This window comes from Ursus maritimus, unplaced genomic scaffold (assembly GCF_017311325.1).
Source record: "Ursus maritimus isolate PB19 unplaced genomic scaffold, ASM1731132v1 scaffold_3, whole genome shotgun sequence".
In the NCBI taxonomy this organism is placed as follows: Eukaryota; Metazoa; Chordata; class Mammalia; order Carnivora; family Ursidae; genus Ursus; species Ursus maritimus.
The window spans coordinates 67,682,907-67,699,449 of record NW_024425563.1 but is presented as its reverse complement, the minus strand read 5'-3'; the positions used below and the strand labels follow the sequence as shown (position 1 = coordinate 67,699,449).

Below are 16,543 nucleotides of genomic sequence, written 5' to 3'. Positions count from 1 at the left end.
TGTGTGGTTTGGGCAGGGGGTGATGGGCAGAAAGATCTTAAAGGCAAATAACCGAGAAATATTAAGTGAAAGCTTATGAGGATAATTGACATTTTGAAAACAACTAATCTTTTTGTTATTAAGCAAGTCTTTTTCTCCCTGATGAAACGCATTATTTCAAAGGTCCTGGCATATTGTTAATGGACACATTTATGATAGGGAAGAAAAAATTTAGAAAAAATAATCAATCATCCAAGGGTCAGGTCATCTTTCCAATAGTAAATAAGTGCCATCTAATTATTTAATAGCAAAACATATCAATTTGGTTTTGCAACAAAACAATCAGTCAAAAAATCATCCACAATTAGCCAAAATATTTTATGACCATTTTTCTAAGGTTGTATAAACACTGTTTTTAAAATGATTTATGTTAAATGTGCTTCTTAATGTTTTTCAATGTTATAAATAAATTGTTATAATGACCACAGTGGAACAATTTTTATAAGTGGTAAGCTAGCGACTGGATAAGGGTCACAATAGGTTAAAAACAAGAATTATTTTTAGTTAAAAAAAAAAAGCAAAACTATGGCAAAGGAAAAAAAACTTAGAAAATAATGGATTAAGAACATAAAGATCAGAAGTTTTAGAAGATTAGGAAAACAAAACTGGAGTTTTTCAGACTGACTTATCAAAAAAAAAAAAAAATCCACACATGACTAAAAAAGCAAAAGGAATACCGAAAGCGGACATTTAATTGACTCCCCAAAGGGGATTTAGATTTACCACCTAGACTCACCATCTTTCTTCCCACCAGTCATTTTTCTGCTGACAATAAAACTGTTGGCCTGTTTGGTCTTCCAGTTAACTGTTCCATTTATACCATCAGCACAGCTTAACAAAAAAGCTTTTCAGAATAAAACAAACGCACAAACAATGAAATTAATGTCAAATTAAAATGACTATCCCAGGTCACCTACTATTAACTGAGATTAGATTCCTTCTGGCCCAACTAGCTGTTTAATTCCATTTAATAAATATTTGTTGCGTATGTGGGGATACAGGGTAAACAAGACACAGGTCCTGCACCCCAATGAGTTTATAATCTATAAGGATAATTCATGTACACAAATATGTATGAAATATATATATATATACACATACATACACAATAACTACGCATACACACAGTGGTAGAAAACATAAGTACTACAAAACCCTGAGGGGGGAAGCCATTATCCCTGGCTAGGGATATTGTGATAAGTTTAAAATATCTTTTAAATTTCACAGTTGAGTTTTAGAAACATTACACTGGCAAAAATGAACATAATTGGGGTCAGGGGGTAATAAGTAGGGGGCTATCTGTGGAGTGTAGGGTGGCAGTTAGCCCATAAATCATGGCTGAAGCAAAAGGAAAATAAAGGTGGGGCCAGTTATATAATATCATGGAGATAATCCTGACAAAGTTTTCAAATTGCTGCATGTGGGTTAGTTAAAAAAGGGGAATCAAAGATGACTTTGAATATCTGATCCAGAGTGACACAGAACAGTGATACATTAGGAATCCCCCCCCAAAAAAGGAGTCAGTTTCAGGAAAAAGACAATAAATTTGAGCCATATTAAATTCAGGGTACCACTTGGATATCCAGGTGAAACCATCTAAGAGGAAGATGGAAATGGAACTCTGATGCATAAGAGAACTTGCTGGGGCTTCAGATCCAGATTTGAACATTCATCCCCAGAGGAATGGTGGTGGAAGTCAAACCACAGTACAATTTTCAAACAGACTACGCTCCCAGGTAATGCACTAGGCATCCTCATATCCAAAGTGATCTGGAGAAGAGACACCTTCACATTCTTGAGCCATTCCTCTACGCTCTTTCTCATCAACCGAACTACCACTCTTACTGCTTACTCCCCCATTTTTCATCCTTACCTTTCAGACATGGGATTTGGGTACCATTTTCCTAGCTATAACATTGGGTCTCTATCTCATTCTCCCTTCCTCTAGCTATCTCAGGTATGTTCCTTCTGGGTTCAACTCAGTCCCAGAGTCCCTGAGGATATACCCCACAGCTTGGTCCTAGCTTCTGGAGCTGAAATATAGCAAGAAGGAACGCACAAAAAAGTGGGAGGGACAGCAAAGGCAGAAGAACAGGTTAATAAATACATTTATATAGCAAGCACAGAGGATGATTCAGCAAAGAAATCAGAGACAAGGCAGTCAGAGAGGTTGGACAACCAAGCCTGAAGTGTCACATATGTCAACGGAAGAGGTATCAAGGAGGATGGAATCCACACCCTCGCATACTGCATAAAGGTCAAAGAGAATGAGAGTTTAGAAAAGACTGCTGGATGTGTAAAGTGAGAAGTTACTGGTGACTCCTTGAAAGTGGAGTTCCAACAAAGGGATAAGAATAGAAGCCAAACTGCAAAAGGTCAACATGTAGATGCAGCAAATACAGTTAATCTTTCAAGAACACTGGCCAGGATAGGGGAGCAAAGAGATGACATGACACACTAGAGAGACTGAGACGCAGCAAGGTGCAGAGAGCGCTGGTGATGCGAGCATGGGGTAACAGATTTTGTTCAGAAACTGAGGAAAAGACAAAAGGAGAGAGAAAGAGACGGAGGATAAAGAAAAGGAGTAAAACCGATGAGATGCAATGTAAGAGAAGCCAGAATGGGTGAGACCAGCATATACAAGCAAAGAAAATACCTCATGATTCAGAAAGTAAGGACAAGTGAAGACCAACACTGGTCGGGGCAGGCACAGGAAACTTCTTGTTGAAAGGGCCTCTCACCTTAGTAAATCAGAGATGAAATGTATATTCTTTTTTAAACTGAATTTTGAAGAAAATTCTGAGCTTAAACGAAATTAGGAGAAATACCAAGTTCCCTTCCAAAAAAAAAAAAAAAAAAAAGAATACAATTCAAAACCCAAGTAATTAAAGACCAACAAACAAGCAAACAAAACCTCAGTTGATCATTTCAGTGATACCTGCGAGTGGAAACCAAAGGCTCTAGCACCCCAAGCAAATAAATGACTTGGTTGGTGTGTAATTTTTAAAATCTGTAAACTTAAGTGTACTAATTTTATATCTACTAAAAGATCAATCTTCTGGATGATTTTCCTAATAAATGGTTGATTTGCTTAACAGCTGAAATTATGTCCTTTTAAATCTAGATGAAAACTACAGTCATCACTTCCTAAATAATTTACGTTAAAATACGATAAGAAATGTTCATAGTGGTCTCTTGTGGCAAAATACCTGCTCCCTGCGTTCTCCTGATCACTGGGTTCCAAAGGCGGCGTGCTGGTCACCTAAGAATCACTTGGGCAGCTCTCTAAAAATACATATTTACACCCCTAAAAATTCATCACAAAAAAAATTTTAAAAACACATATTCATGACTCCACCATGGAGAATTTAGGTAGGTGGGTTACACAATTTCATCAGGCAATTCTCATACACAAATATGAACTTTAGAAGACTGAGAGGAGAACTACAGAACCCAAGGGTAGGTAAGACAGTCAACTGAGTCACATCATACATGCCAAATGTAGGCTGACCTTAGAGCTGAAAACCTTCCCCACTTGTACCCCCACTCTCCCATGGATTGGGGAGTTATCATAAAGACAGAACGGTCTGAGTATCCGGACAGCACCCCTTTTGTTCCTTCCTTTATTCTAGCCCAGTGGTTCTCAGACTACATATGCTTAAGAATCGGTGTTCAAAGTTACACACAAAACTGTACATATTGTACTTTATGGATGATTTAAGGAATTTACGAGGATAACAAGTCTGTGAGATATTTTTGTCTTCCACTCTGTCATGTCCTTGCCAGGTGAGACAGCATATCGTTGCTCATAATTTCCAGGTCCTATATAAGGGTAGTCCAGTTGGCTTTTACAGGATTCAAAGGACAAATTTGATTGGTTTCTCAATCATTAACAAATGGAAGCAGTGTAAGACATCCCACCAATATTGCTCTATTTTAAGGCCAGCATTGCTTTGAGCATGTTCATTTTTTTTTAAAGTTCATAGTGATACATCTAAAGTTCCCCTCTGACCACAGAAGACTGCAGTCCAATAAATCTAAAAAAAAAAGACAACTTTTTTATGATGCTACTCACCAGACAATGTCACTAACAGCAAGACACAACATCACAGATGGTATGTCTGCTCAAACATTCAATTCCCACACTTTGTATTGGGGGGAGAAGTTGCAATAACATGTAAACAACTGTTTGTTTTTAATTGTGTGTCCAAGATCATGGATCCACTTGACTAGCTTCTTGTATAGAAAATTACTATAATCCACGCAATGACAAACGCAGATATTCTCACTGAAAAATGTCATGATTTCAAAGTTTGATTTTTGTTAGAAAAGGACCAGAGCATTTCTTTTCTGTGAGAACAAATTTCCTTAGTTATCATGGGAAAATATAACTCAATTTAAAACATATTTGCTCTATACATAACTTTTCAAGATTAAATCTAATGTGCAAAAAAATTTCAACGTGTATGGACTGGTTCTTGGACTCTTTCCAAAGATAATAGACCATCCCCAGAAATCTTGAAAGAAACTCCACTGTGCTGAGTTCATGATAATCTCTGCTACGATTGTACCTGGATGTGAGTTTTGCTCTAATTCATAAACATAAAAGCAAAGAATAACATACATACTGGGTTTACACAGCCCAAGCTAAGAAGACATTCACACAATTAACTGGCATATATAATTTAACCAATTCCTCAACGCTCCCTTTCAAAAATCATCAAAGCCTGAATTAATCCAAAGGTGGCTGGCATGCCCTTAAAATTTCCTAGAAACCATACAATACTTAAAGTTTGTCTTAAGATTCCATGATTTATTCTGAGTCTTGTAGCAGCATGACTGACAACATTTCATCTGGCCTGGGGCGAGCACTCTCTGAAGAGACATTACTCTTTCCCAAACCTGAATAATTTGCAGACTTGGGGGGGAGGGGTTTGTTATTTAATAAAAGCAATTGAAGAGCTGTGAATGGTGACTGATTGCTGATGAGCTAATCAGAATGTCAAGGGAAAGAAATAATAAATAATAACTTACTTCGACATCGCTGTCCAAGTAAACAGCAGGAAATGCCAAATGAAATTTAATCTGATTAACGCACTCACCTTAGAACCGAACTGTCACGTCTTTCTCTGTCCACTGTCTCATCTGTCTCTTTTCATATTTCACTTGAAGGGGACACAGACTTTGTTTTCATAAAGCGGATATACAGCTCACGTCCCTGACATCTCTCTGCTTCTCTCACCATTCCCCATGTCGCTATGTCACCTCCTTGCCTCTTACATCTTCTCTTCCCTTCCTTTCTGCAACCCTGCTTAATACTTCTTCAATTGTCTCTTATATTAATATATCTTCATATTTTTCTCTCTAAATCTGACATTATCGTTAGCTACCATGTTTTGAATGCTAAGTGTGAGGCACTACACTAAGGTTTTATACGTGTTAATGAACTTAATCCTTATATCATCACTTATGTGAAGTAGGTATTATTAGTTCCATTTTTCCATGAGGGCAAGAAGTCTTGGGAAATTATGGAACTTACCCTAGGTCATGTGTTTACTAAGTGGCCAAATTGGATTTTGAACCCATTTCTTGGCTTACTGCAAAGTCCGTGTCATCTACTTGTCAATACTAACCCCAAATGGTTAAATGGGAAAACAATTTGTAAACTACGTATTTGTAAATGTAATTTGAAATACTGTTATTACTAGTAGGTCATATTTTACTTATTTTTCTTTCTCGAAAAAGTTTCCCCTGATTGTAGATTAGAAATAGAATGAGGAAATGCCCATAAAAATTCCATGCATTATGGGCATGAGTGCACACACACAACCTTCATTAAAATAGGAAATCTAAAAGGTTGGAAACTATGAGGGGAGAAAGGGCTAAAAAGTACTGTCCACTCCAACCTCAGGAAAAGATATAGCTAAGAGAAATGTAACAGCAGGATTTTAAACCCAAGAATGCCAAAATAAGAAGCCTTAAAACTTTGTTAAAACATTGGAGTTCCAGCAAGGCGAAACATCAGGAATTATTAAATACATTTGAAAATTATTTGAGTTTTATAATTTTAGCACAAGCTAGGTAAGATATTAGACTTCAGAGTGAAATGAAGTTGGAATACAGAAAGATCGTGTTCTCTATCAGAGTGTCTGAAGACAGAGTGTCTGGGTTGAAATCCCAGTTTTTGTCCACTGGGCAAGTTATGCAATAGCTCTGAACCTCAGTTTCCTTCTCTGTCAGGGACAGTCTTGTGCCCGCTTCATAGAGACATTTTACGAGTTACTAAATGAGACAATACATTTAAAACCTTCAGAAGAGTGCTTTGCACATAATGATGTTCTCAAAAAATGTGAGCTCTTATTACATTTAATCTACAACTAATACGAAGGAAACTTTAGATTCCTTTAAATGTGATTTCTTAAAAAGTAGATGAAAAAAAATTGTGAGTACAGTTGGCAACAGAGACTTTAGCACTCTCTTTTTTGTTTTCACGGTCATTAAGACACATGAGAAATGATAATATTTCTATAGCTGAGTGGAGTAAACGCTGGAGGCTGCTAACGAGCAGAGCTAACAGCCCAGGGGCTCCAAATACCGCCCCCAGTCCATGCGGCTTCCCGGAGGACTAAGAAGATGGCACTGGCCAGGCATGCTGGGTGAGAGCCGCAGCTTAATCCTTTTGAGGAAAGCCAGATGCAATAAGAAACAAGTCATATTGATATGTGCTATCTCTGACTCTCATAAACTCTTAGGAATTTTTCCCGAGGAAATAATGCAACAGAAGCAAAAACTGCATGGACACAAGATTCAGCTTTGCATCATACATTTCAAAATGGGGGGGAGGGGAGAGATTCAAAGTCCAATAAAAGAAAAAGTGTTGATTTGATAGAATAGCTAACGGAGAAGACAGTTATCCTCTTCTCTTGGTAGTTTTGCTCCTTTGCTCAAATAGCCTGACTAAAACATATACTGTGTTTCCATAGCCCGGAAATGGTACTATCTACGTTCCATCTCAGAAATGTTAGACGATTAAGGAGCACCAGTGGGACCCTTAACAAAAGAGATGCCTGATATATGCTGTAGGTATATGCACGATTATAGTTTAATGTCCTGATCTGCAAAATGTTGGACTATTTTGAAATTAACAAAATTAGCAAAAGGCAGAATACAAAATAGTACACAGACTATGTGAAATCTAGTGTAATAGTGCAATCTAGTGGAAAAGGATTAAAAGGCAGAGTGTAAGAGCTACTACTGGGTTAAGGAAGTCAAACTGTCGGAAAATTCTGTTCAAAATTTTAAAAAAATACAATAATCCTTGCAAGGTTTTTCCAATTAAGAAACCTCTGAAAGAGAAATACTCTCATATTGGTTGTTTACTTGGAACTGTCATTCCTTTTCTTTATTATAGAAGCCCTATACCCTCATTGCAACGTATTCAAATGGTATAACCAGGAGGGTATAAAACATAAAGATCCCCTCTCATCTATCCCTGGCCCCCCTCCAATGCCTAGGGGAGTCACTTTGCATGTTTCCACGTGTATGCATATGCAGACATATGTTTGTGCACATCCACAGACACACACCGTGCTCTTTTTCACATAAAGTGATCACACTTTTTCCCTTAGCATGTATGTTGGACGTGTTTACATGATATCACATTTGAAGGTTGCATTGCTCAAACATAATTTCCTTTTCGACACCTCGAACTCAGCCTGTCCCAAGGAAGACTCCTGATCTTTCCCTTAGAGTCTGGGTCTCTTCCGGCATTGCTCCTGCCCTGAATGGCACCCCCATTCACCCTCCTGAATATGACAGAAATCTAGAAATCATCCTTGACATCTCCTCCTGCCGATCTCCAGTGAATTCGGTCCACGACCCACTCCTGTTGCTATTTACTCCTCAAAAAGTCCGTCCTAGCTTCATCTCCCTGGCACCGGCACCATCCGGGCGCAGGAGGGCTTCATCTCCATCCGGGGATTACTAAAGTAGCCTTGGAACCAGTGTGCTGCAAGCAGTTCTGACCCCTCCAACCTCTTCTTCACAAAACGGCCAAAATGCTCTTTTTGAAATGCAAATCTGATCCTGTCCCGCTTAAAACCCCTCTGAAGACTTCCCATAGGTTTTAGGATACAGATTACACTCTTTAAGGTGGTCCAACAGGTCCAGCAAAATTCGCTCCCTGACCTCCTACCTCGCCTCCTCTCACATTGGGTTCCCTCTTCTCTCTCAGCTCCAACTTCACTGGACTTCTTCCAGCACCTTCTATTTGCCAAGTCAACCTCCCCCAGGGCCTCTACAAAGCTCTTCCTTTTACCTCAAATACACCTTTCCTCTTCACCTCACCTAACATTTACTCATCCTTCAGATCTGAGTATGTCCTCAGAGAAGCCTTCCTTAATCCCCCTGCCTGGCCAAATCCTCTCCCTAGAAATCCTAGTAGTGTTGGGAGCACTTACCATAGCTCTAAGGGCACATTTATGTGTGTGATTACTTGATTAATCTTTGTCAACTCCAGTAGTGTAAAAGTTCTGTAATGGCTGGGACCGTATGATCCCCAGCATCTAACACGGAACTCTCAAAACAGGTTGACGCCCAGGAAATAAATAAATAAAAGAATGCCTAGTAAAGAAGACCACTACGTTTCCTACGTTTTCATTATTGCTATCAATACTCCGCGAAACATCCTTATACTTTTACTTCTGAGCACTTTCACAAGTCTGTCTGTAAGCTAAACTCCTAGAAGTAAAACGGCTAGACAAAAAAAGAGCATACATTTCAAATTTTGATAAGCACATGTAGCAACCTGTTCTGTTTCCACTCCTGCAGTACTGGTCTTTGATGAGAATCAACTCTATAGCTACAGAAGATGGAAAAATGTTAAAGGTGCTACACGGATTAACTGTTACATAGAGGAGAATAACCAGCGTCATTTTACCGCGTAACAAGAAACATCAATTTGCTAAGGAGGAAAACAACAAAACAAAACAAAAGACCTTTGGGGCTAATTTCTTCTTTTCTTCTGCATTCCAAGGTAAAAGAATAACTTTACATCTATGCCTATCGCTGAAGAAACCGGAAACTACAATATTTCACTGTTTACTACAGGAAAATTAACTGTGATCTCTTCTTTCAAATTCGCAATAAACCCCAAATCTCCATAATAATCAAAGTGGTGACCAGACGAATGAGTGAAACATTAAAGACTGGGAAAGAATTTACACCAGAGCTGCCTAACTCCTAAGCATTTTTGAAATGAGCAGCTTCATTTGTCAGAAAAGAAAAAGTCTGCCTTCCATGTCACAACAGATGCTGTGGCAATTCCCGTGGTACAGAATGCCGAAGATCTATTCTAAAAATCTGATTAGTCCCAGGCAATTAAATAGAAAGTGAGATGTGCTAAAGACGAGTGCTTTGTAAGTAATAAAACACATTTAAACCACCACTGCATAAATATTGCATAAAAATTCTTAGATGAAGGAAGAGCCAAAGAATAAAAATTCTACCAAAGTGACTCTAGAAGACAACAGCGCTTTAGCTTTACCCACGTTGATTTTTTTTTCAAGAATATAACATTAGTCATCATGCCAGCAACTTATGTTTTGAGACCACGTATTTAAAACTTTCCTAAGTTTTAAAATTTAACACTGGTGATTATTTACTTCCCAGGAGCAGGAGCAAGCACTGCATTCAAGGAATCACAACTAGCTGCCTGTGGATCAGGTGAACGAGCGTTGACAAGCCAGAAGCTCATCTTTGAGCATTTCTCTCTCGGAAATATGAGCTCAGCGCAGGAACGCCTGTGGCATCTTCAACAACTGGGAAGCGAGCCATTACAAGTTGCCCTGTGCATTATTACAATCCCACAAAAGTGCATGGCACTTTTACAAAAGAGAGAAAATAAGGAGAAACTTGTTCAGCATGAAAAACATACTTCACACAGTCAGAGTTAGAGTGACCATATTTCTGACCTAATAATTTCAGTGAGAACATTGTGGGTATATGGGGGAGGGGGGGTTGGGGAGGGGAAGACGATGCAGGAGTAAAAGAAGTAGGAAAAAGTTGGTTAAAAAAGATGTCTGAAGAATATTGTCTTCTTTCTTTACATCTCTCATCCGAGTCACCCTTAGTTTTCAAGGCTCCAGGGCATAAAATTAGTTTCCATGGAGTCAGATGTGTTACTCCTCAGAAGTGGGGTCCTCTGTCGCATACTCTACACATTAATTTTGAGCAATCAAATTTCCAAAGTTAGATATGGTAATCAAAATAAACAGTCAATAGGTGGATGGAGGAGAAAGAAAATCTGCCACAAGACATGTTTGAGACACTAAGAATGTGCCCCTGAGACAGTCAGAATCCAGGCTAACCTGAAATGGAGAGAAGTTAAAAGAGCACAGGGTCGGAAGCTACTTTTGATTGAAAGGTTTTATCTTCAATTGACAAGCTAAAACTAAATATTGCAAGGACATATAAGAGTGGTGAAAAGTGCAGAAAAGAGAACTGTCCCCCACTTCCCCCAGGGTAAGAGGATCCAGCAGCCAAGGGCTTAGCTGTCCTGCACCAGCAGCCAGCAGCGGCTGCTCCCCCTTAACCCTGGGTGCCCCAGCATCCGCGGCCACTCTGCCCGGGGAAGCCTGCTCCCAGCCAGCAAGAAACACCAGGAAAGGAAGAACTATAGGAAACAAATTAAGGCCAGGACAGTTTGCAAGGGGAAAAAAGCCAAAACAAAGCCAAAAGCCCTTTAATTCTCTTCTCCGATACTCATGTTTGAAACAGAATGGGAGGGTAGGAAGGAATGTGTTAAATAGCCCTGTTGCAGCTACAAGTTGTAGGAGATCAACTTGCAACACACAGGACTCTTCTTTTTAGACAGTTTATCAGAAAAAAATAAAATGTTTCCATCACAAGCTTCTTTGCTGTCCTAGGTGAAAATGTGATCACAGCCTTCAGATTAAACATTAATTGCAATAAAGGTGAATATTTCTGATACTTAAAAGAACAGACCAAGTAAAGGTGTTGATTCCCTTGCTGAGCTGTGCTGTTAAAAAGGTCTGGAGTTGAAATCCGTCTCTACCTTTCACCCACTGGTGCTAGCTCTGCTTTCTGAAGCAAACAGAAGAGAGTTTATGTCTACTTTTAGTCTTCAAGCTAAACATTTCCAGACCCTTTGAGGATACGTCCTATGACAGGATTGCCAGACCCCTCACCATCCCCATGGACTGTTCTGGAAGTTGTCTAATTTGTCAACGTCTCTCTTTAAATGTGACAGCCAGAAATGGACACAATACTACAGATGTGGTTAATTAGAGGGGGGCACTATTAATTTTTGTGACACATGGACACTATACTATTATCAGAATCTGAATTTGATTTTTTTCTTTTTTGCAGACACATCAAGCCGCTGGTTCATATTAACCTTCTTTTTCCTCAAAAATTGCCACCACGTTAAGTCACCTCCTTCCTTACACACCAATGAGTTATGATGCATTTACTGTTATAAAAGATCTTTTTGCATAGCACTGCAGCCTATTTAAGCCATATTAACTCTAAATTCTGTTACCTACTTATAACAGTTACCCCTTTGCAAATCATCCCTGGATTTTAAAGCAAGCATTTCAGATCTTCATCAAAGTCATTCATAAAATTCATTGAAAAAGAGAAGACCCAGGGCAAAGGCTTGCATCTTTCCCCAGGGACGACTCTTGGACCCCAACCCAGTAACCCACACACCTGGCAGGTGCTAATTCAGCCTGCTTCACGCTCACAAAGCAATCCGGCTAGTCTACACACCATCTCACATAAGAGCATCTAAAACCTTAACAAATGCTTTGCTGAAAGCAAGATTCCCTTATGTTTCAAAACAAAGTGTACAAAACTACACATATTAAAATTATAGTCTTTGAAAAATACATATGCACACAGAACAAAGACTAGAAGGAAAGAAGCATCAATGGAAACGTCTGTTCTCGCGTCAGACTGTGGAGATTGTCTTTTATTCAATACTGTCTTTACTATAGTTACATTGTTTAAAAATTGAAGCCACTAGGAATTCTGCTTAGGGAGAATGTCCTTTGGAGGCAGTTCATGTAAAACAGCCTGAAGAGCACTGAGCCTCTCTCTGATCCTACCAACTCGAAAACCCCAACCGAAAAATGTGCATTTAAAAAGACTTGTTGATCCTTCCGAACATCAGCTTCTTTTTTTTTTTTTTTTTTAATTTTGCATTCCTGTTTTTGACTAACATTTCTGGAAATCAGGAAGACAGCGGACCAGACAACACTATTCTGAAGTTTAGAAAAAGCTTGAATGTTCTGTGTGTGTGTGTGTGTGTGTGTGTGTGTGTGTGTGTGAAAGAGGGAGAGAGTCTGTTCATGACTGTCTGTCTGCCTGTTATGTCTGTCTCTCTGTCTCCGCTGGAGAAGTTCAAAAGGATGAAAAGGGGGGGAAAAAAGCCACCACGTTAATAGTTCTGTGAAGCTTTGGACTAAAACACAGCTCCATCCCGAGAATTTCTAGCGGACACATAAACTCATATCATCTATTCACCTGGAATCCTTTTTTTACACTAAGAGCAGGAAATAAGATCAGCAATAGGCTTTGCACTTTGGTGTTTAAAGCTGAGTCAAGGGTAAGGTTTAAGAAAAGGAGTCAGAGAGAGTAAGTGTGTGCTACAGTTAGTAAAAAAGAAAAAAAAAATGGCTGGTTATTTGGGAGAAACTAGACCTATAAATCCTGCCCTTATTGGAATCCTCAAACAATCTGAAAATTTGATGGAGAATTTTTAACATGTCAGAGTTTCTTCACTGCTTCAGCATTCTGTTTAGAGCATGGTTTTCATCAGTGGGAAACCAGTGTTAGAATCTGAAAAACATGTTGTCTTTACCTCTTTGAGGTGGTCTCTCACCAGTTTTCTCTGGTGCTGTCCCTTGCTCTTTTTAATGTTTGAGAGAAAGACAAGTGAAAATTCCAATTTGCTTAGAAATACAATTTGTCCATTGTCCTGGAAGCTAAGCTAAATGTATCAGGTAAAACAACAGCTTTTAGACTGATGGCAAATCTTATAAAAAGAGATAAGATGACCAAATACTAAGTCCAATATGACCAAATACTAAGTCCTGCTAATACTGAAAACTGAACATTTTACTTTGCTTAGAACTAAATTTTCCCTACCATAGTAAAAGTTAAGCCAAAAGCATGTGGTAAATCAGCAGGTTCATAGTCCACAGCGAATTTTCATTTAAAAGAGATAAAATGTCCAACTAGAAAGTCTAGTTATTATTGGACAAGTGAAAATTCCACTTTGTTTTGAAATACAATTTTCCCACCACCCTAGAATTAAGCTAAATACCTGAGGTAAATCAAGAGTTTCACACATATATGGCAAATTGTCATAAAACAGGTAAATGTCCAAGTAGAAAGTCTAGTTACTACTTGACAAGGGAAAATTCTACTCTGTTTTGAAATACTATTTTCCCACTACATAAGAAGTTAAATACAGGCAGTAAATCAACAGCTTCATAGATCCACAGCAAATGCTCATAAAAATGGATTAAACTGTCCAAGTACAATGCCCAGTTATTATTTGATAGAATAAATATGCTCATTAACACCTTTTTTTGCTTTACATGTAATCTTGTGCAAAATGGGTAAGGAACAGTCAACACTGGGAAATATCTGAGAAAATCCAAAATTCACTTAGGATACTAAATGTCAAAAAAGTGTTTAAAATTCTTGTCTATTAATGGGGGGTAGTTAATGTTGTTTTGATAGATAACACAAATGTTATCTAAAGTATTTGTCTATCAATGTTGTATTTTTGTGTTTATTTTTAATATTGTTTTGTTGTTTCAGATTTTTAAAGTTTTATTATAATTACTTACCTATCAATATTGTTTTTTCTTAGAAAATCCTCTTTCGTAAGCAAAGTAAAAATTATTTTATATGTTGAGAAATAAAAACACAAGGAAATATACTAAAATGATAACTATGTGTATGTTAGAAGAGTGAAGTCAGGGGAAATTCTCAGCTCTCTGGTTTTAAATATCTATGTGATAATGTTGTTCATTTAAAATTTTAATTAGAAAAAGTAATTAATATTATTTCCTTTAAAAAAAAAAACCCTCTGCAAATTTAATGTTATTTGACAGGTGTCTTTGGAAAGAAAATTAATTTGGAAAATTAATTTGTTCTCATTTTTAATTTTTAAAAAATCATACATATGCAGCTGTATGAAAAATATATATTATTTTGGTACATAAACACGCATAAAGAAAGTCTGAAAAAGTAAACTCCATAATGTTTACGGGGGTTAGCTCAGGATAAAGAGGTTACAGGTGATCTTGATTCTCTTGGTTTTTTCCCAGTTTTCTGGAGATTTTTTCTCCTGAATTTTGTACAGCGAGTAGGAATTCAGTATAATAAAAATAATACTAATGCTGTTTTTATATAAAAAAAATTCTGGTTAACACTTTGAAATAAAAAATTAAATTGGTTCAAAGTGGTTCAAACTTTAAGTGTATTGGAATAGACTTTTAAACTTTCATTCTACCATCTATACTGGTTTTTAATCTTGCCTTTTAGAAAAAGAATATCTATCGGTTAACAATTAGGTGAGGTAACTTTTCTAGATTGAAAAAAAAGTCTAAGGGGTTGACAGTTTGGCGGTCAAGAGAATGGTATTCTGGTAAACCTAAGAATCCTAAAAGTTTATCTTGCAGGAAAGGATGAACATCTTAATATTAAAAGGCACTTCTAAAAAAAGTATAATTGTGCTCACCCAACTTCCTAGAAAAAATACCTTTCATTGTTGGGAATCTTCATTCATTCATTCATATATCGGATGGTCAACATTTCATTTCTGATAAAAAGTAAAATCTCAGTAAATGTGCTCCAGTTTTGTTTATTCCTAGAAAAGCTAGCTTTACGTGCAATCCTGACACCCTGTCATCTACAATGGGCCAAATTCTTATTTATCCTATACGTATAAATAATCTGTAGCAATGTTACTAAAATATGCTCAGTGTTAGCCTTCAAATACAAATGTGTCTCATCCGTATTTCAAGAACCTCACTCAGCTGTAGACAATTGGTTTTCCATTTTAACTTAAACTTCTTTTTCTAGATTATCAACAAATTGTCCTTTTTCTCAGAGCCTAACTAACCCTTTGAGGCGCTTAAATGGAAATCCTCGTGATGGCTTTTTATTTTTTTTTTAAGCATCCTTCTTCATCAGTATTTTAAAGTCTTGTAACTCATTGCAATTTTATCTAAGGTAAAATACGTATGTTTATATGCATAAATACACACAAACATTTGTGGCCAAATCTCGGCACCACGCTTGAAAGGATTAAACGTGCGGTTACCGTGACTAAATGTATTCATTCTCTCCACAAGATTTAGAAAAATGTAACGTTGCAGGGAGAACTAGGTCTCTGTGTAAACCTTGTAATCACCACCAAAAGGCCATAGCTGGGAGCCGCCGAAGCCTCCAAGCACACTGGAGGCATTCACAGCTGTTTTTAATTGTTTTTGCTTTTCAAAATAGTGCACTTGGTGGGGCAAACGGCGTTGCTTGCAGCGTCTCTGGCCCCCAGCCGGGGTTAACCCTGACCTGAACGCCCTGTTTAGCTCCCAGCATTTCAGGATTCCGCTTCCCCGCTCCATAAAACCTAAGAAAAACGAGATCTCCGCCGCCGAGAAATGCTCTTAGCAAGACGGGGAATTAAGTGTTTCAAATGCACATTTTTGTGTTCTCTCCCGATCGGATTCAAGGAAAGGAAAGAAAGGCTGTGTTTATGTGGAAAGGGACGCCGCCTGACACCCATTTCCAATGGCTTGTCTCCGGGCCGCAGCGCCCCATTCCTGTGGTAACGACCCCAGAAAAATGGGCAACAACCCCCAAGCCTTGCTGCAGGGACGGGGAGAGGTCCACCAGGGCTGGGAATTGGGGGGGGGGGCGGTAGGAATGGAAATTAGAGATGGAATTTCTGCGCGCTCTAGGCAGGGAGGGGCCCGCGGGGGCGCGGAGAAAAAGAAAAGGCCAGGGGTCAAGCCTGGGAAGGGACTCACAGGGCCCGGGAATTGGGGTGTGTGGTGTTCTGTAAGAGGGGTATAGTGGGGACGGGGGCAGCAAGAGGGGCTGACACCCAGAAAATGCACCCAGACACCCAAAACCCGGGCAGGGGATGGGGAGGCGGCGGCCTGTTGGCCCCAGTACCTCCCGTCGCGCGCGGGCCACTAACCTGTCAGCAAGAAGGTGCCAGTGGTCGCGGGGTTCATCCTGCGTGTCCCCCGACCCTGTCCTGTCCAAGCACAAGGGTCTCCCAGCTCCCACCACCGGGGCAATTGCATTCTTGGCCTGGCTAGGCCGGCCGTCCTCGATTCTCCCCTCCCCTCCCTTTCTTCTTTCCTCCCAGCTTGGCCAGTTCAGCATCAGCATCCTGCACCCCCTCCTTAATCCCGTACTCCCTCTAGCGGCGGGCCAGTGTAGCGTGGCCATTACCCCC

At 39.0% G+C, this 16,543-nt stretch overlaps 1 protein-coding gene across 2 annotated transcripts in view; it reads right to left on the bottom strand.

The window, feature by feature from the left end:
• The window catches only part of SGCE (sarcoglycan epsilon), a 65,908-nt gene extending 49,466 nt beyond the window's left edge, over window positions 1–16,442 (bottom strand). For both annotated transcript variants that reach the window (XM_008686255.2, XM_008686256.2), the window contains exon 1: window positions 16,280–16,442. In XM_008686255.2, coding sequence (XP_008684477.1) covers window positions 16,280–16,388 — 109 coding nt within the window. In that variant the 5' untranslated portion in view covers window positions 16,389–16,442. The remainder of the gene's footprint in view (window positions 1–16,279) is intronic.
• Window positions 16,443–16,543: the final 101 nt, after the last annotated feature.